At 44.0% G+C, this 26,868-nt stretch overlaps 1 protein-coding gene across 1 annotated transcript; it reads right to left on the bottom strand.

Moving 5' to 3' along the window:
* Nucleotides 1-25,557, bottom strand: ANKS6 (ankyrin repeat and sterile alpha motif domain containing 6). Its single transcript, XM_082234287.1, has 16 exons — nt 24,598-25,557; nt 23,209-23,705; nt 19,268-19,312; nt 18,798-19,002; nt 17,282-17,388; nt 16,964-17,112; nt 16,147-16,351; nt 15,682-15,731; nt 14,261-14,473; nt 13,831-13,996; nt 11,236-11,405; nt 7,630-7,819; nt 6,470-6,537; nt 3,425-3,541; nt 2,435-2,528; nt 1-603 (listed from the first exon to the last, which is right to left on the bottom strand). Exons 1-16 carry the CDS (start codon nt 24,951-24,953, stop codon nt 554-556), a joined length of 2,682 nt encoding a protein of 893 aa, XP_082090413.1. The 5' UTR covers nt 24,954-25,557; the 3' UTR covers nt 1-553.
* Between the last annotated feature and the right edge of the window lie 1,311 nt (nt 25,558-26,868).

Here is a 26,868-nt window from a genome sequence, read left to right as displayed (position 1 = left end):
TTACAAATCATAAGTTTTCTTTAGTTAGGAAAAAAAATCTTATTTGAATGTTCATCAATACAAATTGTGTTTGGTGCTTCACAAAAACACGCCTTGGGCACACGTCAGTGCACTTGACTCCTTACAAAACACTTGCAGTTTCTTTTAAATTTAGATGCCTGCATTATCACAATATGCACAGTCAAGTCTCAGGTGACTATGGCAGACTCCAGTGAGTTGCAGTTACTTCGTTGTGTCCTTCCTCAACACACTTTTTTTTTGGCTGAAGCCACAGGGGTTTGGTTCAGATTCTCATTCTTGCACTTCTGTGAAATGACCCATACATGCATTACAGTTCACTTTTGAAAGTCTTTCACGGCCTTCAAAGTATCAAACTACCTAATGTGTAGTTTCGGCTTTGGGAACAGCTACTTAGCAGAATGAAGGGTTTTTAAAGTTGTTAACAAACAATCCTTCCTGTGCATTCTGTGAAAAGATGTTGCTGTACCAGGTACACATGATACTTTTTCTTCAGGGCACTGTGGCGAGGTAGTGGGACACCTTGGTTCAAAAACTACCTCTTAGTAGGAGAAGGTTCTTGTGGCCTCACCCAGCATCCAGGTGCTGCAAACAGAAAGGAATTCATCATTAATTGTTTTGTTTTAAAATGCAGAAGCTGCTAGATATGCATAAAGTACAGTGGTGCCTCACAAGAAATCCGTTCTGTGATTCTCTTCGTCTAGCGTTTTTTTTGTCTTGCGAAGCAAGCCCATTGACGGATTAGCGGATTAGCGCTATTAGTGGCTTTTAGCGGCTTATCTGCTGATCGGATCAGCTGATAAGCGGCTTAGCGGCTTAGAAAAAGGGGGGGGAACCAGCAGGAACTCGCAAGACATTGTCGTCTTGCGAAGCAAGCCCATAGGAATTTCGTTTTGCGAAGCACCTCCAAAACAGAAAACTCTTTCGTCTAGCGAGTTTTCCGTCTTGCGAGGCATTCGTCTTGCGGGGCACCACTGTATCTATGCACGAAGTGCTAGATTTAAAACAAATATTTACAAATATATTTTGGAAAGTGGTTTGTCTGTCCACCTGTCTGTTCTCTATACGTTTGGCCATTAAGGATGGGCGATACCTGGTTTTCAACATTGTGATATATCAGCAGCTAAATACTGCGATATGCTGGTATGTCTGGAATGTATCTCAGCTGCTTCTTCCATAGTGGAGGAACAAGCAGCCGAGATACATTTCCCAGCCCTACTGAGCAAGTCCCCATACCGCTCTGACTCACACACGCCAGAGGGGCACGGGGCTTCCTTAAACTGTTCAGCTGAGCAAGCCCCGATACCGTTCTGGATCACATGAGTCAGAGGGGCATCGAGACTTCGTTGAACTGCTCAGCCAGCCCCAAAACAGCAAACCCCACTTAGTATGCCAGATCTGGAATGTTAGGGATGCTGGCATGGGGATGGTTCCAAAGGGAAGGTTTGAGTATATGGGGTTTCATGTATATGTGGAAGCCTTGGAAGTGAACTGTCACGTAAGATGTGATCGTACTGTATCTCCATATATCAATAATATTTCCTGGTTATAATTTTTTTTGAAATGACTTTTTTTTCTTATTCCCCTTAAAGATGACCATGGGGGGGATTAACCAAGCCATTGAATTCTCCCTTGATAAGAATTTATCTGTCCATGATGTTTTCTGGTTTTTAATTCATTCAATTTCAATCACAGAATTGTAGAGCTGGAAGGGACCCTAAGTGTCATCTAGTTCAACCTCCTGCAATGCCGAAATCTCAACACCTGGTCCCCTATCCAATTACAGAAATTCCCCCTATTTGCAAGGGAGACAGGAAATATATAAGATATAATGCTATGTAATATCTCCTTTGAAGAGTGAGTTATCAGACGGAAGACAGCTTGCACATACAGGGCTGTCTTTCAAAGACAAACCCCACCATGATCACACCTGTTTTCAAGGAGACTAGCAAATATGTAAAAATCAACTCAAAGCACAATTTCCTTTGAAAATGAGATATTGGCATGAAATTTGACCTATGTGTTCTGGATAAAGATGTGTTCTGGATTTCAAATTTGTGTTCCGGATTTCAAATTTAAACCCATCTTCAGCTCTAGATTCAGTTTCAAGAGGGCCAGGAGTCAGGTCTCTCAAATACTGTTTTATTAGTAACTATCAGCTTCATCCCCAGTGTTGATCAGGAATTGTAAGAAACAAAATAATAACAATCTGTAGTTTTGAAAGGTTCAGTCCACCATCTTGATTCAAAATGGTGTCTAATTGAACCCAAACATAGAAGAAAACTGTTCCTTCATCTCAAGAACCATCATGCAAAATTTGGTTATGATATCGTAAGAGGTGTCCAAATGCAGAGCAAACAGGCAAACAACTTTCCGAAATATATAGCAGCTAAATAAACCACGATCCTATACTTACACTGAGGTTTTCCAGGGCTAGTGTTGCTAACACTGCTTTCAAACGAAGAGTGAAAGTTGTGTATGGTCTCCTGTAAAATTTTTCTTTCTCGGCCCTGTTAAAAACCATAGTTAGAGCAAGAACTAAATGCATAGTCCATGTTTAAATCTATCAATGCAATCATTAGTAAGAGAAACTTCAGCTTGGTTCTTTAGGAACACATGACAGGAAAGGCGTTCATGTTTGCTGGTAATGGTGTCAATGAAATAACCTTGTTTGCTCCAGTCTGCTTCCGGCACAAGGTACTCTGGTTTGGGACTGTACAACTTTGTGACCCAGCAAGCTAAACAAAGCCCACTGGTTATATATTATACTGTGATGCATCTGCTACCCTCTATAGTAACATTTTGGCAGAATTTTAAAGCATTCATACTCATCCATGCACTTGATGGCTGAAAGATGCTGTTTTAGACAACCTTCAATAATTTACCTGCAGGGATAATTAACTGCTTTCAAATGTTTTGTATTGCTTTGGTGTTTGCTGCCCGGTTCTCCTTTGGGAGGAAAAATCGAAACAACAACAATCTTGTTCTGCAGTGGCAGAATCATGTTAATAGAGTAAACTGTTGACCTGGAGAGAACACTTTCCATACACTTGTTGCTCAGCAGGAACTGAGAGTAATGACTGGGTGGCAAGGACTTCTGTAACTGGCCCTGCCCACACAGTAATGAGCCTTGAAACATTGCAGAAGCTTCAAATCTGGATTTCCAATATGCCAAACTAACCCCAGTAATATACAAATTGTTGGCAATGAAGGCTGGAGTCAGAAGAACTGTAAAGTCCCTGAGCCAGCCCACTAGGGCAAAACTCTTTGGTGTGAAAGCAAAGGAGTTATGCAGTCCTGAAGCCAAGATCATCTTCTCTGAGCACTCTCTATCAGATGTTGAAAAATCAAATTCTTAAAAGCAGAGAAAAACAACACTTTGAAAGTAAAATATATTCTGAAATACCTTTCCTGCATTCAGCTCGGAAATAGCCGCCAGAATTTGTTGTCGAGAACCATCCGTTTTAATTCCCAGTTCCTTCAAATCACCATCCGTGAGGGTGAGAAAAGCCTCCATATCCACCTGCGAAACAGAAATCCGTAAATGCATTTTCTCTCTTCTAATTTATGAAGGAGACGCTGAGCTAAGAGACAGAGAGAGCATTTTACACTCTCCCCTCCATTTTGGCTCCAGCAAGATTTAAGTCCCCATAACAGTCTGAGGAACTGCTGCTACTACTTTCTTTTTTCTTTTCCTTCTCCTCCTGCGATGAGGCTACATTTTAATATTTTAATGTTCCATTATTTTAATGTTGTATTTTATTTTTGTTTTTAAGTTGTAATCATTCATCTTGTTTTTATTATTGCTTGTAAGCCGCTCTGAGCCCGGCCTTGGCTGGGGAGGGCGGGGTATAAAAAAAAAAATATTTATTATTATTATTATTATTATTATTATTATTATTACTAATTTTAGCACTGTGTGAAGTGCTAGTCTGAAGTCCTAGCAAAATAGCAAAGGAAGTCTCTGGATCAAAACTTGTCTCTGCTATTCATTACATAGGTGGCTTCATGGAAGTCATTCTCGGCCTCAGCCAGAGTTAATACCCCGGTTACAGAGATATTATAAGGGTCATGGAGATAATGCATGTGAAATACTTTAAACACCCTAAAGCACTATTATTATCTACACTAGTGGCCAAAATTGTGGAAACCTTTTCTTTTTTAGTAGCACCATAAAATTATATATCAATGGAAAGATAATTTAATGAAGAATGTAATGCAACAAAGTGGCGTAGCGTGGGTTGTCAGCACCCGGGGCAAGGCAAGTAATTTGCACCCCCTCTGTCCTAGGGGCAGAGAGCTGTGAGTGCGAGCGCGCCCCCCCCCAGATGTTGCACCCGGTGCGGTCGGCCCCCCCTGCACCCCCCACGCTACGCCACTGGGTTCAATTATCTGTATTCTATCAAAAGTTATAGCCAAATAACCAGAAAAAGAAAGCACAACTTGCTTAGGTTGATATATGCAGTAGCTTTCCTACAATGTAGCCAATGAGCATGAGTGTTTAGAGAGCCAGTCAGGTGTTATGAGCCATCAAACCTTGGAAATACACATTTCCAAAAAGGTTTCCACAATGTTGGCCACTAGTGTATGCACCAACTTGTAGGAGTCCCAAGCTTGCTCAGACCTTTGCAAGGTGAAATATATGGGGAAAGGGCCATAGCGCAGTGACAGCATCTGCTTTGCTTGGAGAGACCTGGCTGAATATCCAACATCTCCATGTAGGACTAGGGTAGGACTCTGTTGGAGCATGACTACATTGTTGTGTAGACAACAATGAGCCAGATGGACCAATGGTATGACTCAATATAAGGCAGCTTTCTAAGTCCCTAAGATCATTATGTTTCTGCCATTTGTAACCAGACACTTAAAAACTAGGAACTTACATCAAAAAGTGATTGAATGTTTAAATGCAGTTGCATGTCTGTGGATCACTAAAACAGTTAGAGAACAGGTTCTACTTGAGACTAGCTTTCATGATTTGCATGAAAAGATATCACAGCTGTAAAGGTAAAGGTAAAGGTACCCCTGCCCGAACGGGCCAGTCTTGACAGACTGTGGGGTTTGTGCGCCCATCTCACATTTATTGGCCGGGGGCCAGCGCTGTCCGGGGACACTTCCGGGTCACGTGGCCAGCGTGACATCGCTGCTCTGGCGAGCCAGAGCCGCACACGGAACGCCGTTTACCTTCCCGCTGGTAAGCGGTACCTATTTATCTACTTGCCCCCGGGGGTGCTTTCGAACTGCTAGGTGGGCAGGCGCTGGGACCGAACAGCGGGAGCGCACCCCGCCGCGGGGATTCGAACCGCCGACCTTTCGATCGGCAAGCCCTAGGCGTTGAGGCTTTAGCCCACAGCGCCACCCGCGTCCCGCGACACTTAAAAACTAGGAACTTACATCAAAAAGTGATTGAATGTTTAAATGCAGTTGCATGTCTGTGGATCACTAAAACAGTTAGAGAACAGGTTCTACTTGAGACTAGCTTTCATGATTTGCATGAAAAGATATCACAGCTGTAGCAGCAGGCAAAATAGCAAAACACAACTGTATTTCTGAGTAATTCTTAAAGGTTTACACAGCAGTGGAATATGCTTAAATGAACACTAAATTGTTATTCTATCTGAGCTCAAAGGCAGAAAGCAACTTATGCCCAAAGCTTTTGCACTTTCATATTGGGGGCACCGACCCAGAATATATATATTATATTTTCCTCCTTTATGCTCATGAAATATCACTTACAGTCAATAGAAGTCACTCAAGCAAATGGGTGTAATTCTTTATGTAAGTTTTGAAAAGCCACTTCCCTTTGCTATGTGGTGAAAATGGAGCGTAACCAAAAATAGCTGGACCAGAAATACTGGGTGGTTTGCTTTTGCTGTTGAAGCTGTGGAATCTGGAGACTGCCAATGATATTATTGTCCTTTACCTCTCAGGAGGCCTAGTTGTCCAGTCACAAAAATAATAGCAGATTTGAATTCCTCACACCGAAAAAACATATTTTAAAGCTCCCTTACTGAAGAAATTTGCAAAAATTAAGTTTCCACTCCCTAAAATGATAAGCCCTAATCAATGAAACTAAGAGAAGAGCCTGAATAATCCTGGTTTCATACGGTCATGATGTAATTTTTGTTCTTATACCAAATTTGAGTGTGTTTCCATTTTGAGAATCTCTTCTAAGCTGCCTTAAAAGCTTCTCTGGGCTATAAGGAAGATATAAGTATTCTTAACAAATAAATATTCAAAAATGCAGCCTTGCATTGTTGGTGCCTGCTCTGTGTTCCCTTTTAAGAGCACTGTTTCTGAAAAGCCAGATAATAAAAATCTGAGATCATAATTCTGTAAATAAATTTCCTTATTGGCCTCCATGGCCTAATGATTCTTCATGATTTGAAAGTTTCAGCCAGCCTCACAGAAAGCATTAAGGAAAAGAACAAATAAAAATACAAAACTTTACCTCCTGCTCTTCAAAAATAGGCTGATACTTCTCCAGTGAGAGTTTTTTAAGGATGCCTGTGAGTTCATCTTTAAATAAAAAAAGGAAATAATTTTAATCATTTTGACAAAGGGCAGAGAATACATATCTTTATCGATATTTCAAACTAATCATGCAGATGCAAAGATCATATTAAGTAGTCTGAACAGCGATTTGTCACTGAACTTTTCCTGTAACCCTGAAAATATTCAGCCATGCAAAACCTTCTATGCAATGCAGAGCATAATAGGTCTTGTGATTGGCCTTTCTCATACATACACATAAACAGAGTATTTATAGAAGAAAGGCCAGTCTGAAGATTTTAGTTTACCCCTGAAATTACTGGGGCCTGCTCCAAGTACTAACAGTTTTGGGAAAGGCAATAGAGTGTCACAGCTAAGAGCCAGGGAGGGTGATTGTTCTCCAAGTCTGTAGCAGCACTGCCCCAGTTCTTTCAGAGCTAAACTAGGCTTCCTGAGAGGTAAAGTGAAATATACTCGGAGTCGAGAGTGGATTTCAAGCTCTTTATTCAGCTCATAGCAGTGAGGAGGAATGGAAGTTCCCCCAGAATGTCTGCTTTATATACATTATTTACACAATGGGCCCCACGTGATTGGCAAATTCCGGGATTCTCCTGTAGGCCAATCAGGTTGCGGATTCATTTCCACCTGGAGCTGGATTGGGTGGCTCCTGTGGACCAATCGGACTGCTGCATTCTGGATCCTATTGTTCTAGGACCAATCAGACGGCTGCATTCTGAATCCTATTGTTCTAGGACCAATCAGACTGCTGCATGTTGGATCCTATTCAACTCAGTACATAACATAAAGGATAGATGAGTAGGAGATAACCACACAGCAATTACTGCATAGCTGTCTTCCCCTCTCTCTTCCTTTTGCTGGATGGGAAAGTCCTACCTACTTACTTCAGGATGTTTGAAAGCAAAACAGTATTTTAAAAAACCAGGAAAACTTGCACGTTTCTGTGACAACCCTTCTGCTGCAGCAGTTCCTTGCCCCATACATGCTGGTTTCTATTTGCAGAGCGTTTTCGACGCAGGAGGACATCCAAATGCACAATTCACATTCTAAGTAGTACAGTCCAGCGAGATCCTGCTGACGCTGTAGCCGGGGACTGCTTACCTTCATCTGTGAGAGTTCCACTGCTGGAGCCACCGCTACTTTTCCCTTGCCTGTGAGAAGAGGAGAGCGAGGACTCTGCACTTTGAACCTTGGGGGATGCCGATGGTGACGGTGATGGCGTAAGAGTTGGGGATGTGCTTTTAGAAGTAGACGAATTTTCAGATGGAGGCTTTTTGTTCACATCCAACTTCTGTTTTTGTTAACAATGAACAGAAGAATAAATAATCATGTGGTTAATAATACAGTGCTGCCCCGCAAGACGAATGCCTCGCAAGACGGAAAACTCGCTAGACGAAAGAGTTTTCCGTTTTGGAGGTGCTTCGCAAAAAGAATCTCCTGTGGGCTTGCTTTGCAAGACGAAAATGTCTTGCGAGTTCCTGCGGGTTTTTTTCCCTTCCCCCCCTTTTTCTAAGCCGCTAAGCCGCTTATCAGCTGATCCGATAAGCTGATAAGACGCTAAAAGCCGCTAATAGCGCTAATCCTCTAATCCGTCAATGGGCTTGCTTCGCAAGACAAAAAAACCGCTAGACGAAGAGAATCACAGAACGGATTCTTTTCGTCTTGCGAGGCACCACTGTAATAATAATAATTCATTACTTATACCCCCTCCATCTGGCCGCCCCCCCCCGTCACTCTGGGTGGCTTCTAACAGAATACAGTGGCACCTCGGGTTACATACGCTTCAAGTTACATACACTTCAGGTTACACACTCCGCTAACCCATAAATAGTGCTTCAGGTTAAGAACTTTGCTTCAGGATGAGAACAGAAATTGTGCTCTGGCGGCACAGCAGCAGCAGGAGGCCCCATTAGCTAAAGTGGTGCTTCAGGTTAAGAACAGTTTCAGGTTAAGTACAGACCTCCAGAACGAATTAAGTACTTAACCCGAGGTACCACTGTATTAAAAGCACAATAAAACATCAGTGGTAGGCTTTGGCAGCAGGAATGTTTCTCTATTTTATTTTAATGTTCACATGAAGTACAAGGACTTTAGCACATGTTTACTTGAGTATTTTTATCTCCTTACATAAGCAGACTCTGTGGTAATTAAAATGTTCCTCCTGACAAAAATATATTTGGCAATTGGCCTTACCGACGGCGTATTGGGGTGATTCACACGGAATATGAAGACATCTGGTTATAACCTTTCACAGAAAAAGCTGTGTGTGCTTTAAAGCAGAGGTTATGTTCCACAACATGCATGTATGTTGTCTCGCAAGCATCTTGCCACTTCCCTCTAATGACCCACACAGTTTCCTTTCTGGACTAGTGCCAGAAACGCCCATATAAATTACTCTAAGGATCTCAAGGAGTTGGCCAAATTGAATTCAGTGAATCCAATGCATTTACGAATGGAAAACACCCCATTTCTAACATTGGAAAGCTTTTGACCTGTCTAAACTTTTTACCAGTAAATCACCTGCCTGAGAGGGTAGCTTTAGATCTATACTTGACCCTGAAATAACAATGGATTTCCCATGTTGAGATACCCCCTTCTTCTAGTAATATCTAAGCACTCCGCCCTTTTATGACATCATCACATCATGAATTTCCCTACTTCCAGTCCAGATCATTGCTTACTGCTGTTGGGTAAGGCTTAGAATAGGCTAACTGAAATCAATGGGACTTAAAGTTAATCATGACTAAAATGATTAATCATGTCCTAATTAATTTCAAAGGGTCTACTTTAAACACAATTTAATCTGGATCCAACAAAAGTGGCTAAGTATGCCTAAATGTTATCTGGAGGGGTGTTCAGATGGGCCAAATTCAGAATGGTGCTTCACTTTGCAGTATAAGCCTCAGAACATGCTTGCTACTCTTGCCTAAGAAATTCATCTCCATGGTGAGGACTTGTATCTTTTTTCTGCTGGGCATGAAGTGGTCTCAAAGACTGATTTTGGTAGGACAAATAGCCCATAGGGGGGGAAACCGCAACATCCCTGTCCCCATTCTTCTACAGCTTCTTGTAGCCACTTTGGGTAAAATATTATTATTATTATTATTATTATTATTATTATTATTATTATTATTATTATTCTAATAATTTATTACTTATACCCCGCCCGCCCATCTGGCTGGGTTTCCCCAGCCACTCTGGGCAGCTTCCAACAAAATATTAAAATACAACAGTCTGTTAAACATTAAAAGTTTCCCCAAACGGGGCTGCCTTCAGATGTCTTCTAAAAGTCTGGTAGTTGCTTTTCTCTTTGACATCTGGTGGGAGGGCGTTCCACAGGGTGGGGGCCACTACCAAGAAGGCCCTCGACCTGGTTCCCTGTAAATTGGCTTTTCGCAGCAGGGGAACCACCAGAAGGCCCTCGGCACTAGACCTTAGTGTCCGGGCAGAACGATGGGGGTGGAGACACTCCTTCAGGTATCCTTCACATTTAGTTTGACTCTTAGTAACTGGATAACTGGCAGCCCTTCCAAGGGTGTTCCAGTAGTTGTGTTGATGAACCCAGGTCACAATCCAGCTGAGAGAGCCAGTGTGGTGTAGTGGATAAGAGCGGTAGTCACGTAATCTGGGGAACTGGGTTCGTGTCTCCGCTCCTCCACATGCAGCTGCTGGGTGACCTTGGGCCAGTCACACTTCTTTGAAGTCTCTCAGCCCCACTCACCTCACAGAGTGTTTGTTGTGGGGGAGGAAGGGAAAGGAGAATGTTAGCCGCTTTGAGACTCCTTAAAGGGAGTGAAAGGCGGGATATCAAATCCAAACTCTTCTTCTTCTTCTTCTTCTGATATCGCTGAGTCCTGGATTACATCCTTAGTTTGCATCCTGATGAACCGTTGGCATAATCAATTTGCTTAAAATGCTAAAACTCAGATGTTATTTGTTCCTTCTTCCCTATATTCATTTTGAGGACATTCTCACAAACAGATATTAGCTTTATGTCTACAGGCCAAAAGACTTCAGTAATCGTAGCAATATACCTTATTTTTCGTCCCATAGGACGCTCCGTCCCATAGGACGCACCTAGTTTTTTGGGGGGGAAATAAAGGAAAAAAAATTTCCCTTTATTTCCCCCCCAAAAGCAGGTTGGGGAAACCGAACAAGGTCGAGGAACAGCGGGATGGCGGCGCTGCGCCTCCCTGCTGTCCCCTGAGCTTGTGGGGCTGGCTGATGTCTCCCCGGCGCGAGGGTCGCTCTGCTTCAGGGCGCCCTTCGTGCCGGGTGGCAGGCTGCTATCCGCAGCGTGGGGAGCCCTGCGGGGAACTCCTGCAGGGCTCCCCACGCTGTGGATGTGTTCCCGAAGCGCCGGCCGCTCTGCTTTCGGGGCGCCCGGCGCTCCGGGAAGCAGGCTGCTATCCGCAGCCTAGACAGCCCTGCGGGAACTCCCGCAGGGCTGCCTAGGCTGCGGATGTCTTCCTGAAGCCTGGAGAGCGAGAGGGGTCGGTGCGCACCAACCCCTCTCGCTCTCCAAGCTTCACGAAAGCCTGCATTCGCCCCATAAGACGCACCCAGATTTCCCCTTCATTTTTGGAGGGGGGAAAGTGCGTCCTATAGGGCGAAAAATACGGTACATATATGCCGTGTGACTGAGACGTCACAGCATGTTTCACTACTTCAGCTCTAAGCTATGAGAAATTTAAAAGACTCAAAAACCTTTAAAATGTGTCCATTGCCAATGGTCTGTGCACTTTCCACGTCAGGAGGGCAGGGTGAAGGAGCTGGGCCTATTGGCACTTGCTGTTGGCTTGGTTTATGTTCAGGAATACCAGCAGCTTTCTTCCTCTGAGCAGCAATTTGAGACAAAACACTATCGGCACTGCCACCTAACGAAAACACAAACCCCAATCTTACATAAGTCAAGAATGTAATAGCAATTTTATTATTCTAGACTGAGAACAATCTCATTTCAACATTTTCAAGCAACATTAAAAGCATCTGTTTACAAAGGAAGTGTCATTAAAAAGAAGAAGAGGTTTTCTCTCTATACTGTATTTGTTCTAGTCTGTCGTCATGCTGATGATGAACTGTGCAATGTGAAGGAAGCATAGGAGACAGACAGGCAGTGAGGTCAGTGAGTGGCAGGGTGATGCAACCAAGAGGGGCTTCCTGTGAAATGACAAGCAATGTGGGGGGCAGAGGAGGCAGTGGTGGAGCAGAGCAGGAATGGAAGATTAGGCTGAGAGCCAATGACTGGTCAGTCAGTGAATGGGGATTTGAACCCGTCTTCTAAGTCCAACACTCTAGCCACAACACCACACTAGCTTGTTAGCAATATATCAGAAAAGACACATCATGTTATTGCGAGGACAAGAAGGCAAGAGGCCTTCTGAGTCATCCATGTTGAGAACAGAGGCCTTGTTGAATTTGAAAAGACTTACTTCTGAGTAAGCGCGGTTAGGATTTCACTGTTAGCCTGAGACCGTTCATAATGTGCACTGAATAAAATACCATGTAAAAGTTATTCACCCTTTACGTTTCTGTGCAACGATCACCTCTCAAAGTCATCCTAGGGCATTCAACAGTTTAAATCAGTGCTTTTTTATTTTTACTATTGCCATCTGGCTAGCTCCTGTAAACAGCCTGACAGCTTGTTTCATAAAGCTAATGAGAATTTATTGATGTCATCACATTTGCGTGATTCTGTGCATGGGATTTGAAAAGAATGCAGACATGCAGAGCTTTGGAGACGTGAGATTAGGCAATATAAGAGGGACCTGCAACAGAAGATGAGAATGTATTCCTACTAGGTGGTTCGGGGTATCCAGCCAGTCAACCATCAATACTTTCCTTCATCAGGCCATTCCATCCTTTCCACTAATAGTCAACATGTGCATGCTCTGAGCATGCTCAGTCTTCACTGGGGTATTTAGGGAGTATTTGTTTGTTTATAAAATGTACTTTTACAAATCTTGCTGTTACCCCTATCCTGTTTCTCAGCAACTCTGTTTTGGCTACAATCCTGTTAGCACTAAGAACCTTAGTTTGCTAAAGAGTGATCAAATCTGAGCTCTTAAAAAAAAACACCAGAAAATAAATATCAAATTACTTTGAGGATGAGAAGGACAGAGGCACTGAGGCTAATAAGAGCCTGATACATGTAATTTTTGAAATGCTGTGTTCAAGTTAACTGAATAACTTTATTCAACAAGCATGGTGGTATGTACAGCACATTCACAGTGCTATCACTACTCCCTGATTCACTGGCCTCCTTTAGTTTTTTTTGCAGTTTCTGACCAAGTTCAGACCTTGAAGGCGTGTTCTGCAGTTAGGGCTCACAGACAGCATTCTAGTAGAAGCACCATCACTCATCAACAGCTTGACAGCTGTGGAAAGGAAGCCACCACAGCTTTTCTTGTTCTGACCCTTCCTCGGCCCAGATCCCATCATCCACCTTCCTCACCCACCTACCTGTTGAAGCAAACAGCGCTTATGTTTTACATCACAGAAGATGGGAGAGCTTTGAGCAAAAATGATCAGGAATGAAGAAGGTGGAAAAAGTTGCTGCAGTGTAATGATCTAGGAAGCCTCAATACTCATAATGTTCCCTTGCCATCTTCCACACCCTTCTGCAATTATATTTGAGACTTCTCAGCTTTCCTTAGTCTTCAAGTCCTACCTGATCAGAATGACATTGCCCAGCTGTTTTGGTTGGGAAGTGTGTATGTGCACCTTTAAACAAGCACAAAGCTGGCAAGTAAAGCTTTGTCTAACATGTGCATGGAAAAGTTTTACAAGCATGAGTTTCAGCAGGTGAGGTTCTGGGTAAAGCTTTACCAGCTGGCCTTCTACTTATTCTGAAGTTCTTAAATACAAAGAAACTCTACCATGTCCAGTACCAAGGGCCTTCTGGCGATTCCCTCACTGCGAGAAGCCAAGTTACAGGGAACCAGGCAGAGGGCCTTCTCGGTAGTGGCACCCGCCCTGTGGAACACCCTCCCACCAGATGTCAAAAAGAACAACAACTACCAGACTTTTAGAAGACATCTGAAGGCAGCCCTGTTTAGGGAAGCTTTTAATGTTTGATGTATTACAGTATTTTAATATTTTTTTGGAAGCCGCCCAGAGTGGCTGGGGAAGCCCAGCCAGATGGGCGGGGTATAAATAATAAATTATTATTAGTACTTATCCACCTAGATAATGATGGGTCTGTTTATGGGCATGACAAAATAAGTGCACAATAATTTCATGTTCATTTACAGGCTTTGAACAAAAACAAAGAGATAAGAATCAAATATATAATATAAGCACCTGATTTATTATGCATTTCTCCCCCATGTCTGCTTACTCCGGCTATGCTGTTAGATCCACCAGAAGAGTGGGGGGAATGGTTGAAGTTGCTTGAGGTGGAGGGAGTAGGAGGTCTTCTTGCAAAGGCTGATAGTTTAATGGGTCTAGTACCTCTACTTAAGGATGCCTAGAAAAAGAAATGAGATGCAGCTTTAACTAAAGCTGTTCACTAATATTTGAAAAATAGAATTACCCACTCTATTTCACTTCCATGTACATTCGGGCAAGCCTAAATCCCTACATTTAATTAAGCAGAAGAAAAGCGTTTTGTTTTTAAAAATCTCAAGCGCACTACAAAACATCAACAGGCCCTCTGGTTTAAAGGAGAAAAAAACAATGTGTTTGAACAACTCTTTATGATTAAATGAAACCAGGTAAGGTATTATTTTACTTCTCTTCCTTTGTCGGAACTTCCGCCGCCATTATTGTCAGGACTGGTCGCTCGGTGTGGAAGGCCAAGCCTTGTCTGCTGTCTGCTACCATCTTTGCTTGGTTGCGTCCTGTCAGAATTCCACAGCTCAAAACTTGATGGGGGCAAGAAAGGCGGAATGACAGCTTTCAGTTTGTCGTTAGGGAGCCTTGTAAATGGAGCCCCACTTCTTAGCTAAGCCGGAGGTGTGGGGTGGAGGAATAAAGAAAGCAGGGATTTTTTTTAAATAGCAAGAAAAATAAGGCAATCACAAAGAAGGCAATTCTGTGTACTTTTGTTTACAACAAAAATAGAGAGGAAATAAACTTTAAATCAAGCATTTACATCCAATAAATTAGAATTTAGGCTGCAATCCCCTACACAACATCCCATTTACCTGGAAGTAAAGTCCACTGAATTCAATGGAACTGACTTCTGAGCAGGCATGCATAGGACTGCATTCTTAGCTATGGATGCTGCTCATAAACATAGGTATTAATCAACTTAAGTAGACCCAGCAACATAAACACTGAACCAATGAAACTGAACACCATTTTATCACTTTTACCAATCCTTTAAGGTGGCAGGACCTCCATTTTGGAATTTAATGCCCGTTGAATCAGACAGGTGCCTTCATTGTACATTTTTCGGCACCTACTGGGTTTTTTTTCCTTCTGGGAAGCTCACCCAGCTGTGTAACTTTAACATGTAATCTTGATACATGGTTTTAATAAGCATGTCTGGTTCATTAAAGATTTCATTTTATATATTCATGTTTATGTGACTTGTCTGTAATGTTTTTTCTTATTGGTATTTTAAATGACTGTTTTCGACTCTTTATTGCAAACTGCCTAGAGGTCTTTTGCTCTAGTAAGCGGTATATAAAGGTAAAGGGTAAAGGGACCCCTGACCATTAGGTCCCGTCGTGGCCAACTCTGGGGTTGCAGCGCTCATCTCGCTTTATTGGCTGAGGGAGCCGGTGTACAGCTTCCAGGTCATGACTAAGCCGCTTCTGGCGAACCAGAGCAGTGCACAGAAACGCCGTTTACCTTCCCGCCAGAGTGGAACCTATTTATCTACTTGTACTTTGACGTGCTTTCGAACTGCTAGGTTGGCAGGAGCAGGGACCGAGCAATAGGAGCTCACCCCGTCGCGGGGATTCGAACCGCCAACCTTCTGATGTACATTTTGTTAAATAAAAATGAAAATACTCAGAGAATACTGATCAGCGCTGTGGCTTCTTTTGGGGGCAAGGTCTATATAACGCATCTGACAATAAAGTAATTGTTAATAATAGCAGAGAGAAAGACATTCTTGATTCCTTTTGGTTCAAATCTGTTTTAGGGCAAGAGTTGCTAGAAAATACACCAAGCACTTGGTGCACCAGCAATACTCTGACTTACCACTGTTGTCAGCAATTCGTCATCCTTTCCTCCCTTTGTGCTTCCTATACCTGAATAAGGGGGAAAGCCTCACATATAAACAATGCTATTTTGAATCTAATGACTAAACCATGCAAAGTTTAGCATTTCTGAATAAGCCAGCATTTGGAAGTATTTGAACTACAGTATGGTTAGCTGGAAATGAAAAGCTACTAATCTGTCACTTGTGGATGTGAAAAAGGAGAATGCATCTCTGTTTGCAGTTCATTCACACAGTGAGAAACCATGTTGTCCATTACAAATTAACTGGGGCAGTGCGATAGCTTAATAGTCAATATACACGTTCAACCCCTGTCTCTCGACACCAAACAAAAAAGATCTTTTTAACAGGCTTTCGCAAAAACATCCCTTAAGAAGTTTCCAAAACCTTCCCTTAGTTTTGGACAACTTCACATCTGTTTGAAAAGAATGTTGAATAATCTTTACCATTAGCCTTGCTCTTTGTTGCCCAAGCTGTAATGGCATCATAATTTACACTGTTATCACTTGGTAACGTGGCCTTCATTGTGCAATCAAATGGCGATGCTGACTCTTCTGGAAAAGGTACAGCTGGACTGATGGAGAATCCATGATTTAAAGTTTGGGTCAACTTCAGCTTGCGAAATCTATTGGACATCCTGTTCCACCATGACTAGATAATAAAAGATAATGATACAGGTGTTTTTTTAAAAGACAAATAATTATGCATAATGATATATTTTAAACACTGATAAATAATGCGCTAAATGACCTGGAATTTATTGGTGCTGATTTTTAAAAATTAAAAACAAAACAAAACTCCAAAAGGTCTAGACATATCCACATTCCTTTTTCCTGCTGTGTAACTCTAATGCAAGAGTTTGTTGCAGAGTCCCTTCCTTGGACTAGTGCTCATGAAGAAGAAGAGGAGACTTTCCCTAGGAGCCAAGAACAATGAATAACCACAGTGGTATGGCAGCAGAACATTGTTCAGGAAGCACTTGTGATAGTCATCAGTTCTAGGGTGGTTTCATCTACATGTTAACAAATTGTTCAGGATGAGGAGTTTCACCAGAGTTGCAACTTTATAGGAGCAGGTGGAACCCAACTGGCACTTTGTAAGAGCTGATCTTTGGCTACACTCAGTGGTGGTGCTACCGTATAGCAGAGAGTAGGTCAACAGATTTCTCATCGAACAAATTTCCACAATGGGCAAAAGTAAGGCAGCTGCTAGATTCTCCCAGCTGAAAACAATGCCTTACTGAAATAAAGAAAATCTGCATACCCTCAGTCCTCCCTTGTCATCAGGCAACACTGGGATATCTACAGTTTGCTTATTTCTTGAAGAAGTCACAGCTGATTTGTTGTTCTGCTTGCTCTTTTCTTTATCAACTTGCATGCAGGCTGAGGCTAGCAACCGCACGAGTTCTGCATCTGAAGAAAAAAAAATCACACACAAGTTTCCTGGAAAGAATTATTTACGCCACAAGTGCATCAGCAAAAAATCAGGTTCTGATCTTATGGGAAGTACTCTACCCAAAAGACTCTCTGTTGTTTTTGCTGCAAGACTTCAAGAAGGATACCCCACTAGAAAAAGAAGTACCTGGATCGTTCAGCAGCATTATCAGGTCAAAGGCTGTATATCCATTTTTGGCACGCAGGTTGACATCAGCTCCTTGGTTTAATAAATACTTAACAACTTCTTTATTTCTTCAAAGAAAAAAGAAGGTAAGTTACATGTACATACTAGGCTCGGTTAGAAGAGGGTACTAGAAAGATCTGAGAATTGCCTGCCTGCCTCTTCCCTCTAATTTCTCTTAAACATTTGCCTGTGTTCTATTAACAACTGTTTCTTGTGCTAAGGCCACCTTATATGGCCCACTACTTACCAACTAATCTAGCCCTGATCGGTCTGCAATTCAGCTCAAGAGTTTTCATCAAGATTTTAGGTACTTTTGCAACACACTCAGTATCCAAACATACTGTCTTGGGACCAGATTTGTTGTCCTAATACCTATACTGTTTGGTTGAGACAAGAACCCTTATCTACACCTGCAGTTTTCCGACAACAGCTATTGTTAACTTTCTGGCATCACCCACAGATCATTGTGAGTTCCATCTTCTGGAGGTAACAACCCTGGTACTATGTACCTGATTGCTTATAAGAGGATAAGAGAGAAGAGAGTGAAGAACTCCTAATATTGGCATAAGTTAGTGACCCTCCATGATTTCACCCCAATCCATTCCTTTAAAAATATTTATCCCAAAAGTAAGATCAGGGTTTCTAGCAGAAAAGAACAGATTGAGTAAAGAAGACTGAACAGAGTGATGAATTTTTGGTTTTAGGCAATGCACCTTGACATGGCCTAAACCAGAGATGGGACATCTATAGCCCTCCCAAAATTGTTGGACTCCAATGCCCATCAGGCTCAGGTAGCATGACCAATGGTCAGGAATAATGCAAACTGATAAATGTTGGCTTTGCTAGGGAAAGTGTCTAAAATTAACTGTTGGTTAAATTGATTTGCGCTTATGTGTGACTACCTAAACAGTAATAATATTTTCTCTTCCTAAAACCGTTTTGTCTAAAACTAGTAACATGCTATCTTACTAAAACTTTAAGTAAAAGCATTGTTTGTTTTGGGGGGAGAAACTGGTTTGAGGCCCTGTTATTCACCCCACAAGCAGATGCCCTAACACTCTGCTCCCTGCATAAGAATGATAGGTTGGGTTAGTAAAAGTCCAAAATGTTAAAAGGGTTTGTTCAGTGGAGGCAGACAGAGAGAGAAAATATATCCATTGGGTGGAAGGGATGAGGAAGGGATGGCTGGCTGGCTAACCTTCATTCCCCATGCCATCACAACCTTACAGTTCCTGCCTACATGCTTTCAAATGTAATAATAATGTTATGTCCAATGCACGGCCATAGATAGGTGGGACAGGAAAACACCCCCAGTTCTTGGCCCACCTACTCCTAGTCATTTTCAGGGGCTGTAATATTAGACCTAAACATGGGCAGGAAATAAAAAACCAGAATGCAAATACACCTCCTTGGCAGTGGTAACAAGACTTATCATACTCCACACTGGGAGGGGCAGGGGTGAGAGAAGGATATTTACCCATGATATGTGGCCTGCATAAGTGCTGTCCAGCCATGGATAGTATCTTGCTTGTCAATATCCACGTTTCTTGAAACAAGCAGCTGTACAAGAGGCAACTGCCCAGTTACAGCTGCAATCATCAGTGGAGAAGCACCATCATCATTAATTACATTGGCTTGCGCAGGGTCTTCGTCTGTAATCTCTTTAACCAGCTGAAAATTCCCTGTGGAGATGGTTAACATGGTTAACAAAGGAAGAGGTCAGGAAGTTAAAAGGTTTATTTTTTAAGTGCCGAAGGGATTAATTCTAACTGTATGGGTGAGACTGAACTAAGCTGCTTCGTGCACCTGAAAGAGGTCCACTGAGCTACAGCAATATGAGCGGTCATTTGAAATAGCCAAACCTTTGGGCTCTTTCCTACTAGAATGCCTCTAGTTACTACACCCGGGAATACATCAGATGTGTTAGAGTATTTTTAAGGACCTTACCCATTTTCAAGGCATGGAAGATATCTGGCTGCCTCTTCTGTTTATCTGGGGGTGGGGAGAAAAGTATAAAGTTTATAGAACAACTGCAGTTGATGCTACAACAGCAAATAACGTGATGTGTTTTAAGGACAGTGGTACCTTGGGTTACATACGCTTCAGATTACATACACTTCAGGTTATAGACTCTGCTAACCCAGAAATAGCTTCAGGTTAAGACAGTGGCGTAGCATGGGTTGTCAGCACCCGGGGCAAGGCAAGTAATTTCCGCCCCCTAACCCATGGATTTGCGCCCCCTAACCTGCACCGCACGCCTGGCACCCCCCCCTCCACAGTGGGCAGCGACCCGGCGGCTCGGATCGGATTTGCACAGCCAGCACTGCAGTGAGAGAGAGGGAGTGAGCCAGGTAGGGGCAGAGAGCTGCGAGTGCGAGCGCCCCCCCCCCCCCGATGTTGCGCCCGGTGCTGCCAGCCCCCCCTGCACCCCCGACGCTACGCCACTGGGTTAAGAAGTTTGCTTCAGGATGAGAACAGAAATCGTGCTCCGGCGGCGCGGCAGCAGGAGGAGGCCCCATTAGCTAAAGTGGTGCTTCAGGTTAAGAACAGTTTCAGGTTAAGTACGGGCCTCCGGAACAAATTAAATACTAAACCCGAGGTACCACTGTAAATCGTTTGACTTCAAAATTTGTGTTTTGATTTATAAATGGTTAAAAAACAACAACCCAAATTAATGAAGAAATACTTGGGATTGTGTCCTGTGATGCTGCTCATCTCTGAAGCCGAGAAGGTTTGTTGAGGTACCATTACCCTCCTCTCGGCCCTGGTCTCTTGGGGCTGTGATTGTTTGCTGTGTGAAAAGCTGTTTCATTTGATCCAAAGGAGCACTGGGGTACCATTTCCCAAAACATAAGGTAAAAAGTCACAAGAACAAGAAAATTAATAATGTGCAGCTATCAAATATTGATAGCTGCATGTTATTGGCATTGCAGCTACAGCAATGGCTTGCCTCTCTCCAAAAGGGTATGGGAGAATGGGATGCTAACGTCCAATACCAAGATGAAGGTCTACCAGACTTGTATGCTGAGCACACTGCTTTATGGAAGGAAGTCACAGGCAACTTACACCCGCCAGGAGTGAAACCTCAATGCCTCCTACAAGATTTTAGGCATCCCATGGCAGGACAGAGTCTCAGACAAAGATGCACTCTCCCAAATCCACATTCCCAGCATGTTCACACTCCTGCCTCAGTGACTAGTAGCAGCATCAACCCTGCCATCAATCCCTTGCAGACAACCACAGTGCCTGGAGACAGGCAGTCAGGTCGTGGCATCTATAGCAGTGACTGGTGGAGGAATGATTGCTGGGAGGAGCACAGAGGGAAGAAACGCCATGGCGCATCTGCAGCAGCACAATCGGACGCCTTCATCTGCCCCAGCTGCAACAAAACATGTCTCTCCTGCATCGACCTTTACAGCCACAGCAGGCACTGTAACCTTACAACAGTTTGACCCCATCCACAAAGGCTCACTGTCTCCCCAGACAGATATTTGTAGCCTTGAACAACAGAACCTTAGGACATGATTCAGCCCTTCACATGCCAGGGGAAATAGCACAGGTATGTTTGTACATTCTAGACTCCATGCCAGGCTATACCAGATCATTCAGTGCACTCTGAGTGTACAAACAACCTCAAGCAGTATGTTGTGAGGCAGGCAGGTGGGGAGAGAGGATCCAGCAGAATGGCATACTCTGGCCACCTCCATCCAAGTGTTGAGGATCCAGGAGGCCTGAGCACCCATTTTAGCCAGCTCCTTTCTCCTATAATCCTGACCCAACTCTACTAAGTACAGAAGGCTTGGGAGGAGCTGTAAGGCTGACTCCAGTCTCAGCTCCCCCACCACTGCAGCCTTGCGTATATGCAGCCTGTCCAAGAGCAATTTGTGGGTCTAGGCCAACAAGGACTCACAGGGGTGTAGCTGCTCTATGGCAGGGTACAGAGCGACACTCTGAATTTAGTAGTGATGTGCCTTTTCCCAAGGCATAACAAGCCTTACCAGAAACCAGCACAGCAAGCCTGTAGAACTTGGGTCCTATACTCCTGAGAGTCATCTTTTGTACAATGAAGCCCGTGAGACATCAGACTTGCTGGATCAGGGAAAAGACAGGAGAAAAGGAGAGGAAATACGAGTATTGAAGAAGGCAGAAATTCTGATGGTAGAGATGGAAAGAATGAAAGAGCTAGCTGGAAGAGAAAAAGAAATAAGAGGTTAAAAATATATTGGCAACCAGCACCCTTCTGAAGGAGGGAGGAGAAAAAGATGGAGGGTGGTGCTTATTATTGTATGCTAAGATTTGATTATTTACATCACCGGTCTTTCCCAAACTACTGCCCTCCAGATCTTTTGGGCTCCAACACACACATCCCTCAGCCAGCATGGCTAACTGTAAAGGATGGTGAGAGTTAGAATCTAAACCATCTGCAGAGTACCAGCTTTGGAAAGGCTACTCTACATAAATCAGGTTGGTACAGTTTTTCTCCACCTTAAGTCTGTTGTCCAGATTCTGCTGTCCAGATTCTGCTGTCAGAAACACAAGAAGCTGCACTATGGTGAATGACACACATCTTGCTCAGTGTTGTCACACTGGCTAACAGTAGCTGTCCAGGGTTTTAGACAGATGTCTTTTCAAGCCTTACATGGCAATGTCACAGGTTTAACCTGATATATTTTGCATGCAAAGCTCTGCTCTTTCCTTACATCACGGTTTGGATCGAATCATATATTGTTTACTGCTTATGTACATTCCTACAGATGCAGTCCCAGGACAACTACTCCCTTGGCATAATACTACTACGCCCTCCGTTAAAGTTCATTCAAGAAATTCTCAAGTTCTTCTGCCATGGAAATAAGTTGGGTTAAAAAAAAAAAGAGTATGAGGATTTTGAAAAGAAACAGGTTGCTAAAATACAGAAAAGAACAAAAAGGAAATGAAATAAAAGCAAAGACTGTTGAAAGCCACAATTTAAGTCCATCAGTTATGGACTTAAATAAACTCCATGCCCAAGTCCTCTGATCCAGCAATTCCTTGCAAATGTGGGAGCTATGAAGCTCACATGGCGCTTCCCCTTTTCCTGAAGCATCATCATATATTTTAAGGAAGGGGACTCAACTGATCATAAAATGGCCCCCTCCATTATAGTGAGTGACAAAGCCCCCTCATGAATAAGCACATTGTGTACAAAAACTGTGGTCACTTCTACAAAAGGAAAATAACTATCTAGTTGATTGTACATCATGTAAACATACTTCAAATGAATTGATTAATTCAAATAATCAATTAATATTTGCTGGCTATCCAATCAACAATATCCTCTGGGCAGTTTGCACAAAATTCCAACAACTAAAACATGAAAGCATCTAAAATATTAAGAATCAATCAAGTCAATGTATTGCCTTAAAAGTAGCATAGCAGCATTTAAAAACTGGCAGCAATAATCTGTTCCAAGGACCGAAACATAGTTCTGAAAGTCCAGGGAGAATACAAAGGTATTCAGCTGGTACAAAAAGGTAGACAACCAGAATCTTGTTTGTTTTCTATTAGGAATAACAAATTATGTATCACACAGGATCAGTAGATGGTCCCATAAAGAGAAGCCAAGGTTTCTTGTGAGCCTGAGAAACTGGACCGCTAGTATTCTTCTTTATAAACAACTTTATTATTTGAACTGACTGCTTACCCCTTGCATTACAACGTCTTGAGAGCTAAACACCCCTCTCCTGACATTATTAGTGGGCATAATATGGCCATAAGGACAAGACCTCTTTGCTATCAGCCATCAGTCCTGCCAAGAAAATCATCCTTGTTTTTCCTTTTTTTGTAATCGGGGAGTTTCCCAATCAGGAAAATAACTATGGCGAGACCCATAACTGCAAAGCAGCTCATACCTGTTTGAGGTCTAACTGTTGTTAAAGGTGCCAAATAATCCATCATATCTTCATGTTTGAAGTCAACAGATATTTCATATGGTGTTTTATGCAGTGTGTTCAGATGATCGGGATTGGCTCCTTTGTTCATAAGCTGCTGAGCCAAGCTCACTCTTCCACTAACAGCCGCCAACATTAGGGGAGTCCAACCCATAGTTTTCACGGTATAATTACAATCTGCTCCCCAGTCCAACAGAAGATGGACCACTGCCTCATGCCCGTGCTGGACAGCTGCCATAAGGGGGGTGATGGCTGGCAATTCCTCTTTGTTGTTATCCCAGCTAGTACTCAAGTGGTCGTAATTATCAACGTAAGCGCCCGATTCCAGCAACAACTTCACCACACTGACATGACCCCCCCTAGAAGCCATTGTAAGTACGCTGGCTCCCAGTTTGTTCTGTGCATTAAGGTCAGCGCCGTTTTCTAGCAAGATGCGAGCCACAGTCAGATGTCCAAACCTTTGATTGGGGAAAAAACGAGAGAGAGAAAACGTTATGATACCCAGTAGGATGAAACGGCATTGTTTGGATTTAAGGCACTCTTGCCTTGACAATGCAGAGAAACAGTGTGGTGTCATGGTCAGAGAATGGGATTTGAGCAGATAATTGCTCAGTTCAAATCTCCTTCTGACCTCTTAAGTGAGGCAAACCTCTCGTTATGGTCTGCACTTACAATTTTTTCAGGGGGTTGGGCGAGGTGACCCTTGTGGTCCCTTCTAACTCGGCAATTCTCCGATTCCCTGATCCTAAACCTCCGCTGCCTTGCGGGACATATTCTGGAAAAGGAAAGGCTAAGTGCTAAACGCTACACAAATCCAGATCAGAGTCCCTAAGACGGTTGGATGGAGAGTTGTACACCTCCTTCTGGCAAACTCCTGCAGCCATGCTGGTGCCAAACGTACTGCTCTGCTTTTCTTCATCCCTTTGGCATCAGCGAGGCCAAGAGGAGGGTCCTGTTGTCCGGCCCATCCAGGACCTCCATACACATTACCTAGGCTTACGCCTCAGGGAGGTCACTTTGGTGTTGGGAACACAGCAGTTTTGATTTCACTTTCGAGACAGAAGGATGCGGACAACAGGGGGTTGGACTAGATGACCCTCGCGCCCCTTCCATACAGTTCTATGATCCTTGTAACCCACACGATGCACCCAAGCAGGAGTGCCAGTTTGACCCTGCCATGCAACGTGCAAGGCCCTGGCACCCCAGCCCCATCACTGGGGTATTTTGTGGGTGCCGGGACACCCAGGGAGTTGGGACCTATGTTCACAAGGGTCGGGAAACCCGGCCAGCATCTTCCCTCGCATCCCGACGTTGCCCAAGACCCCGGCCTGGCTTTGCTCTCGCCCTGACCTGGCCGCCTGCATGAGCGGGCTCCAGCCGCAGTGGTTGCGGCTCTGGACCGAGGCTCCCCTCCGCAGGAGGAAGCCCACCAGCTCCTCGTGGCCGCCGGCCGCCGCGAACTGCAGCCCCGTGTTGCCGGCCTCGTCGGCGCAGTCCACGGGCACCGAGCCCGGCGGCAGGCCCGACGCAGCAGCTCCAGACCCGCCGGGCGCGGCGGCGCAGCTGCCGGGCTCCGCCGCCGCTTCATCGCCGGCCCCGGAGGCCGCCGGCGGGCCCAGCAGCAGCCGCCGGGCGCCCTCGCAGTCGCCTTGGTCGCAGGCGCGGAGCAGCAGCTGGGCGCCGGCCGCCACCCCGCACTCCCCCATCCGCGGCCCTCGCGCTCCGCCGCCCGTCCTCCTCTCTTGGCTCCCCGGCTCCGCTCGTCAGAGGAGGCGGAGGAGCGAGGCAGGGAGGGCGGCCGTCTTCTCCGCACAGTCCGGCCGGGAAGGGAAAGAGGGAGGGACGGCAGGCAGGGCGGCGGCGGCGGCGCTGGGCTGAGGCCTCCGGGCGAGGGCTGGGGCTTCGCTTCGCCATGGGGTGAAGGGAGCCTCGTACACCCCGCCGCCGCCGCCAGTTTTAGTTATTCATTAATTTGGCTTGTTAAGTTTGGCATAGCGCCCGAGCGCCTTCCATCCCCGAGAGGGAGAATAGAACCCTCGTACAGCCAGCGCTGTGCTGCTGCTGCTTAAATATATTTATTAAACTTTGTATACCGCCCTTCATCCGGAGATCTCAGGACGGTCCGCTGCAGAAAACAAACAAACGAGAACACAAAATGCATAATAATAAAAAAGCAAACCAATAAACACCCCCCTTCTCACAGCCAACACCAGATTGATTGATTTATTGATTGATTATTACATTTGTAAACTCCCTTCATCCTGAGATCCCAGGGTGGCCCGCAACAGAAAGAAATATGAAAGGAGAATGCAAAGTACAGTGGTACCTCGGCTTACATACGCTTCAGGTTACAGAGTCCGTTAACCTAGAAATAGTACCTCAGGTTAAGAACTTTGCTTTAGGGTGAGAACAGAAATCATGCAGGGGCAGCAGGAGGCCCCATTAGCTAAAGTGGTGCTTCAGGTTAAGAACAGTTTCAGGTTTAGAACAGACCTCCGGAACGAATTACAGTGGTACCTCGGGTTACATACGCTTCAGGTTACATACGCTTCAGGTTACACACGCCGCTAACCCAGAAATAGTGCTTCAGGATAAGAATAGAAATTGGGCTCCAGCGGTGCAGCAGCAGCAGGAGGCCCCATTAGCTAAAGTGGTGCTTCAGGTTAAGAAAAGTTTCAGGTTAAGTACGGACCTCCGAAACCAATTAAGTACTTAACCCGAGGTACCACTGTAAGTTCTTAACCAGAGGTACCACTGTATGTAAAAAAAGGAAAACAACCCAACAAGCCCACCCTCCCACGGGCCAATGCCTTATTTATTTGTCTATTTATTTACTTATTTAGTATACCACCCTTCATCCAAAGATCCCAGGGCTGTCTGCAACAGAAGAAAAGCAACCCACAGGGGGTAGTGGAGTCTGCCCTGTGGAACGCCCTTCCATCAGATGTCAAGGAAATAAGCAGCTATCCTATTTTTAAAAGACATCTGAAGGCAGCCCTGTTTAGGGAAGTTTTTAATATGTAATGCTGTGTTGTTTTTAACACTTGATTGGGAGCTGCTCAGAGTGGCTGGGGAAACTCAGCCAGATGTGTGGGGTATAAATAAATAAATAAATAATAATAATAATAATAATAACAACAACTATTATTGTTATTGTTGTTGTTGTTGTTGTTGTTGTTGTTGTTATTATTATTATTATTATTATTATTATTATTATTATTATTATTATTAAAATACAATATGAGAATGCAAAATAAACAATGCAATGAAAACGAACCAAGAATTGGCCCACTCCTTAAAAGCACATTTTAATAGCCGCAGAATGTCCATCAGCCCCAATGCCGGGTTGAAGTGAAGTGTTTTTGCTTGGCACTGAAAGGTACATAATGAAGTTGCCTGGTGAGTCTCCCTGGGGAGAGCATTCCCCCAAGCAGGGAGCCACCACAGAGAAGGCCTGTTCTTGTGTTGCCACCCTCCTCCTCCAGGAGAAGGCAACAGGAGGGCTTGGTATGGATAACTGGGGAAACAGCTTTTTGTCAAAACCTTCCAGGATTTTCCTCACCATTAAATAAATATCTGGAAGACTCCTCTCCACTCAGAAGTGAGTCCTTGGAAACCGTC

This window comes from Podarcis vaucheri (assembly GCF_965113315.1).
Source record: "Podarcis vaucheri genome assembly, chromosome: 8".
Taxonomy (NCBI): Eukaryota; Metazoa; Chordata; class Lepidosauria; order Squamata; family Lacertidae; genus Podarcis; species Podarcis vaucheri.
This window is presented reverse-complemented; position numbering and strand designations above follow the sequence as displayed.

Excerpts from the sequence above, each read along its gene's own strand:
- ANKS6 (XM_082234287.1), bottom strand. The coding sequence starts at position 24,953 with ATGGGGGAGTGCGGGGTGGCGGCCGGCGCCCAGCTGCTGCTCCGCGCC. Across the intron at positions 11,406-13,830 it reads AGAAATGCATAATAAATCAG|GTGGCAGTGCCGATAGTGTT; the intron begins GTGCTTATATTA and ends TGTTTTCGTTAG. Across the intron at positions 6,538-7,629 it reads TGGAACTCTCACAGATGAAG|ATGAACTCACAGGCATCCTT; the intron begins GTAAGCAGTCCC and ends TTTTATTTAAAG.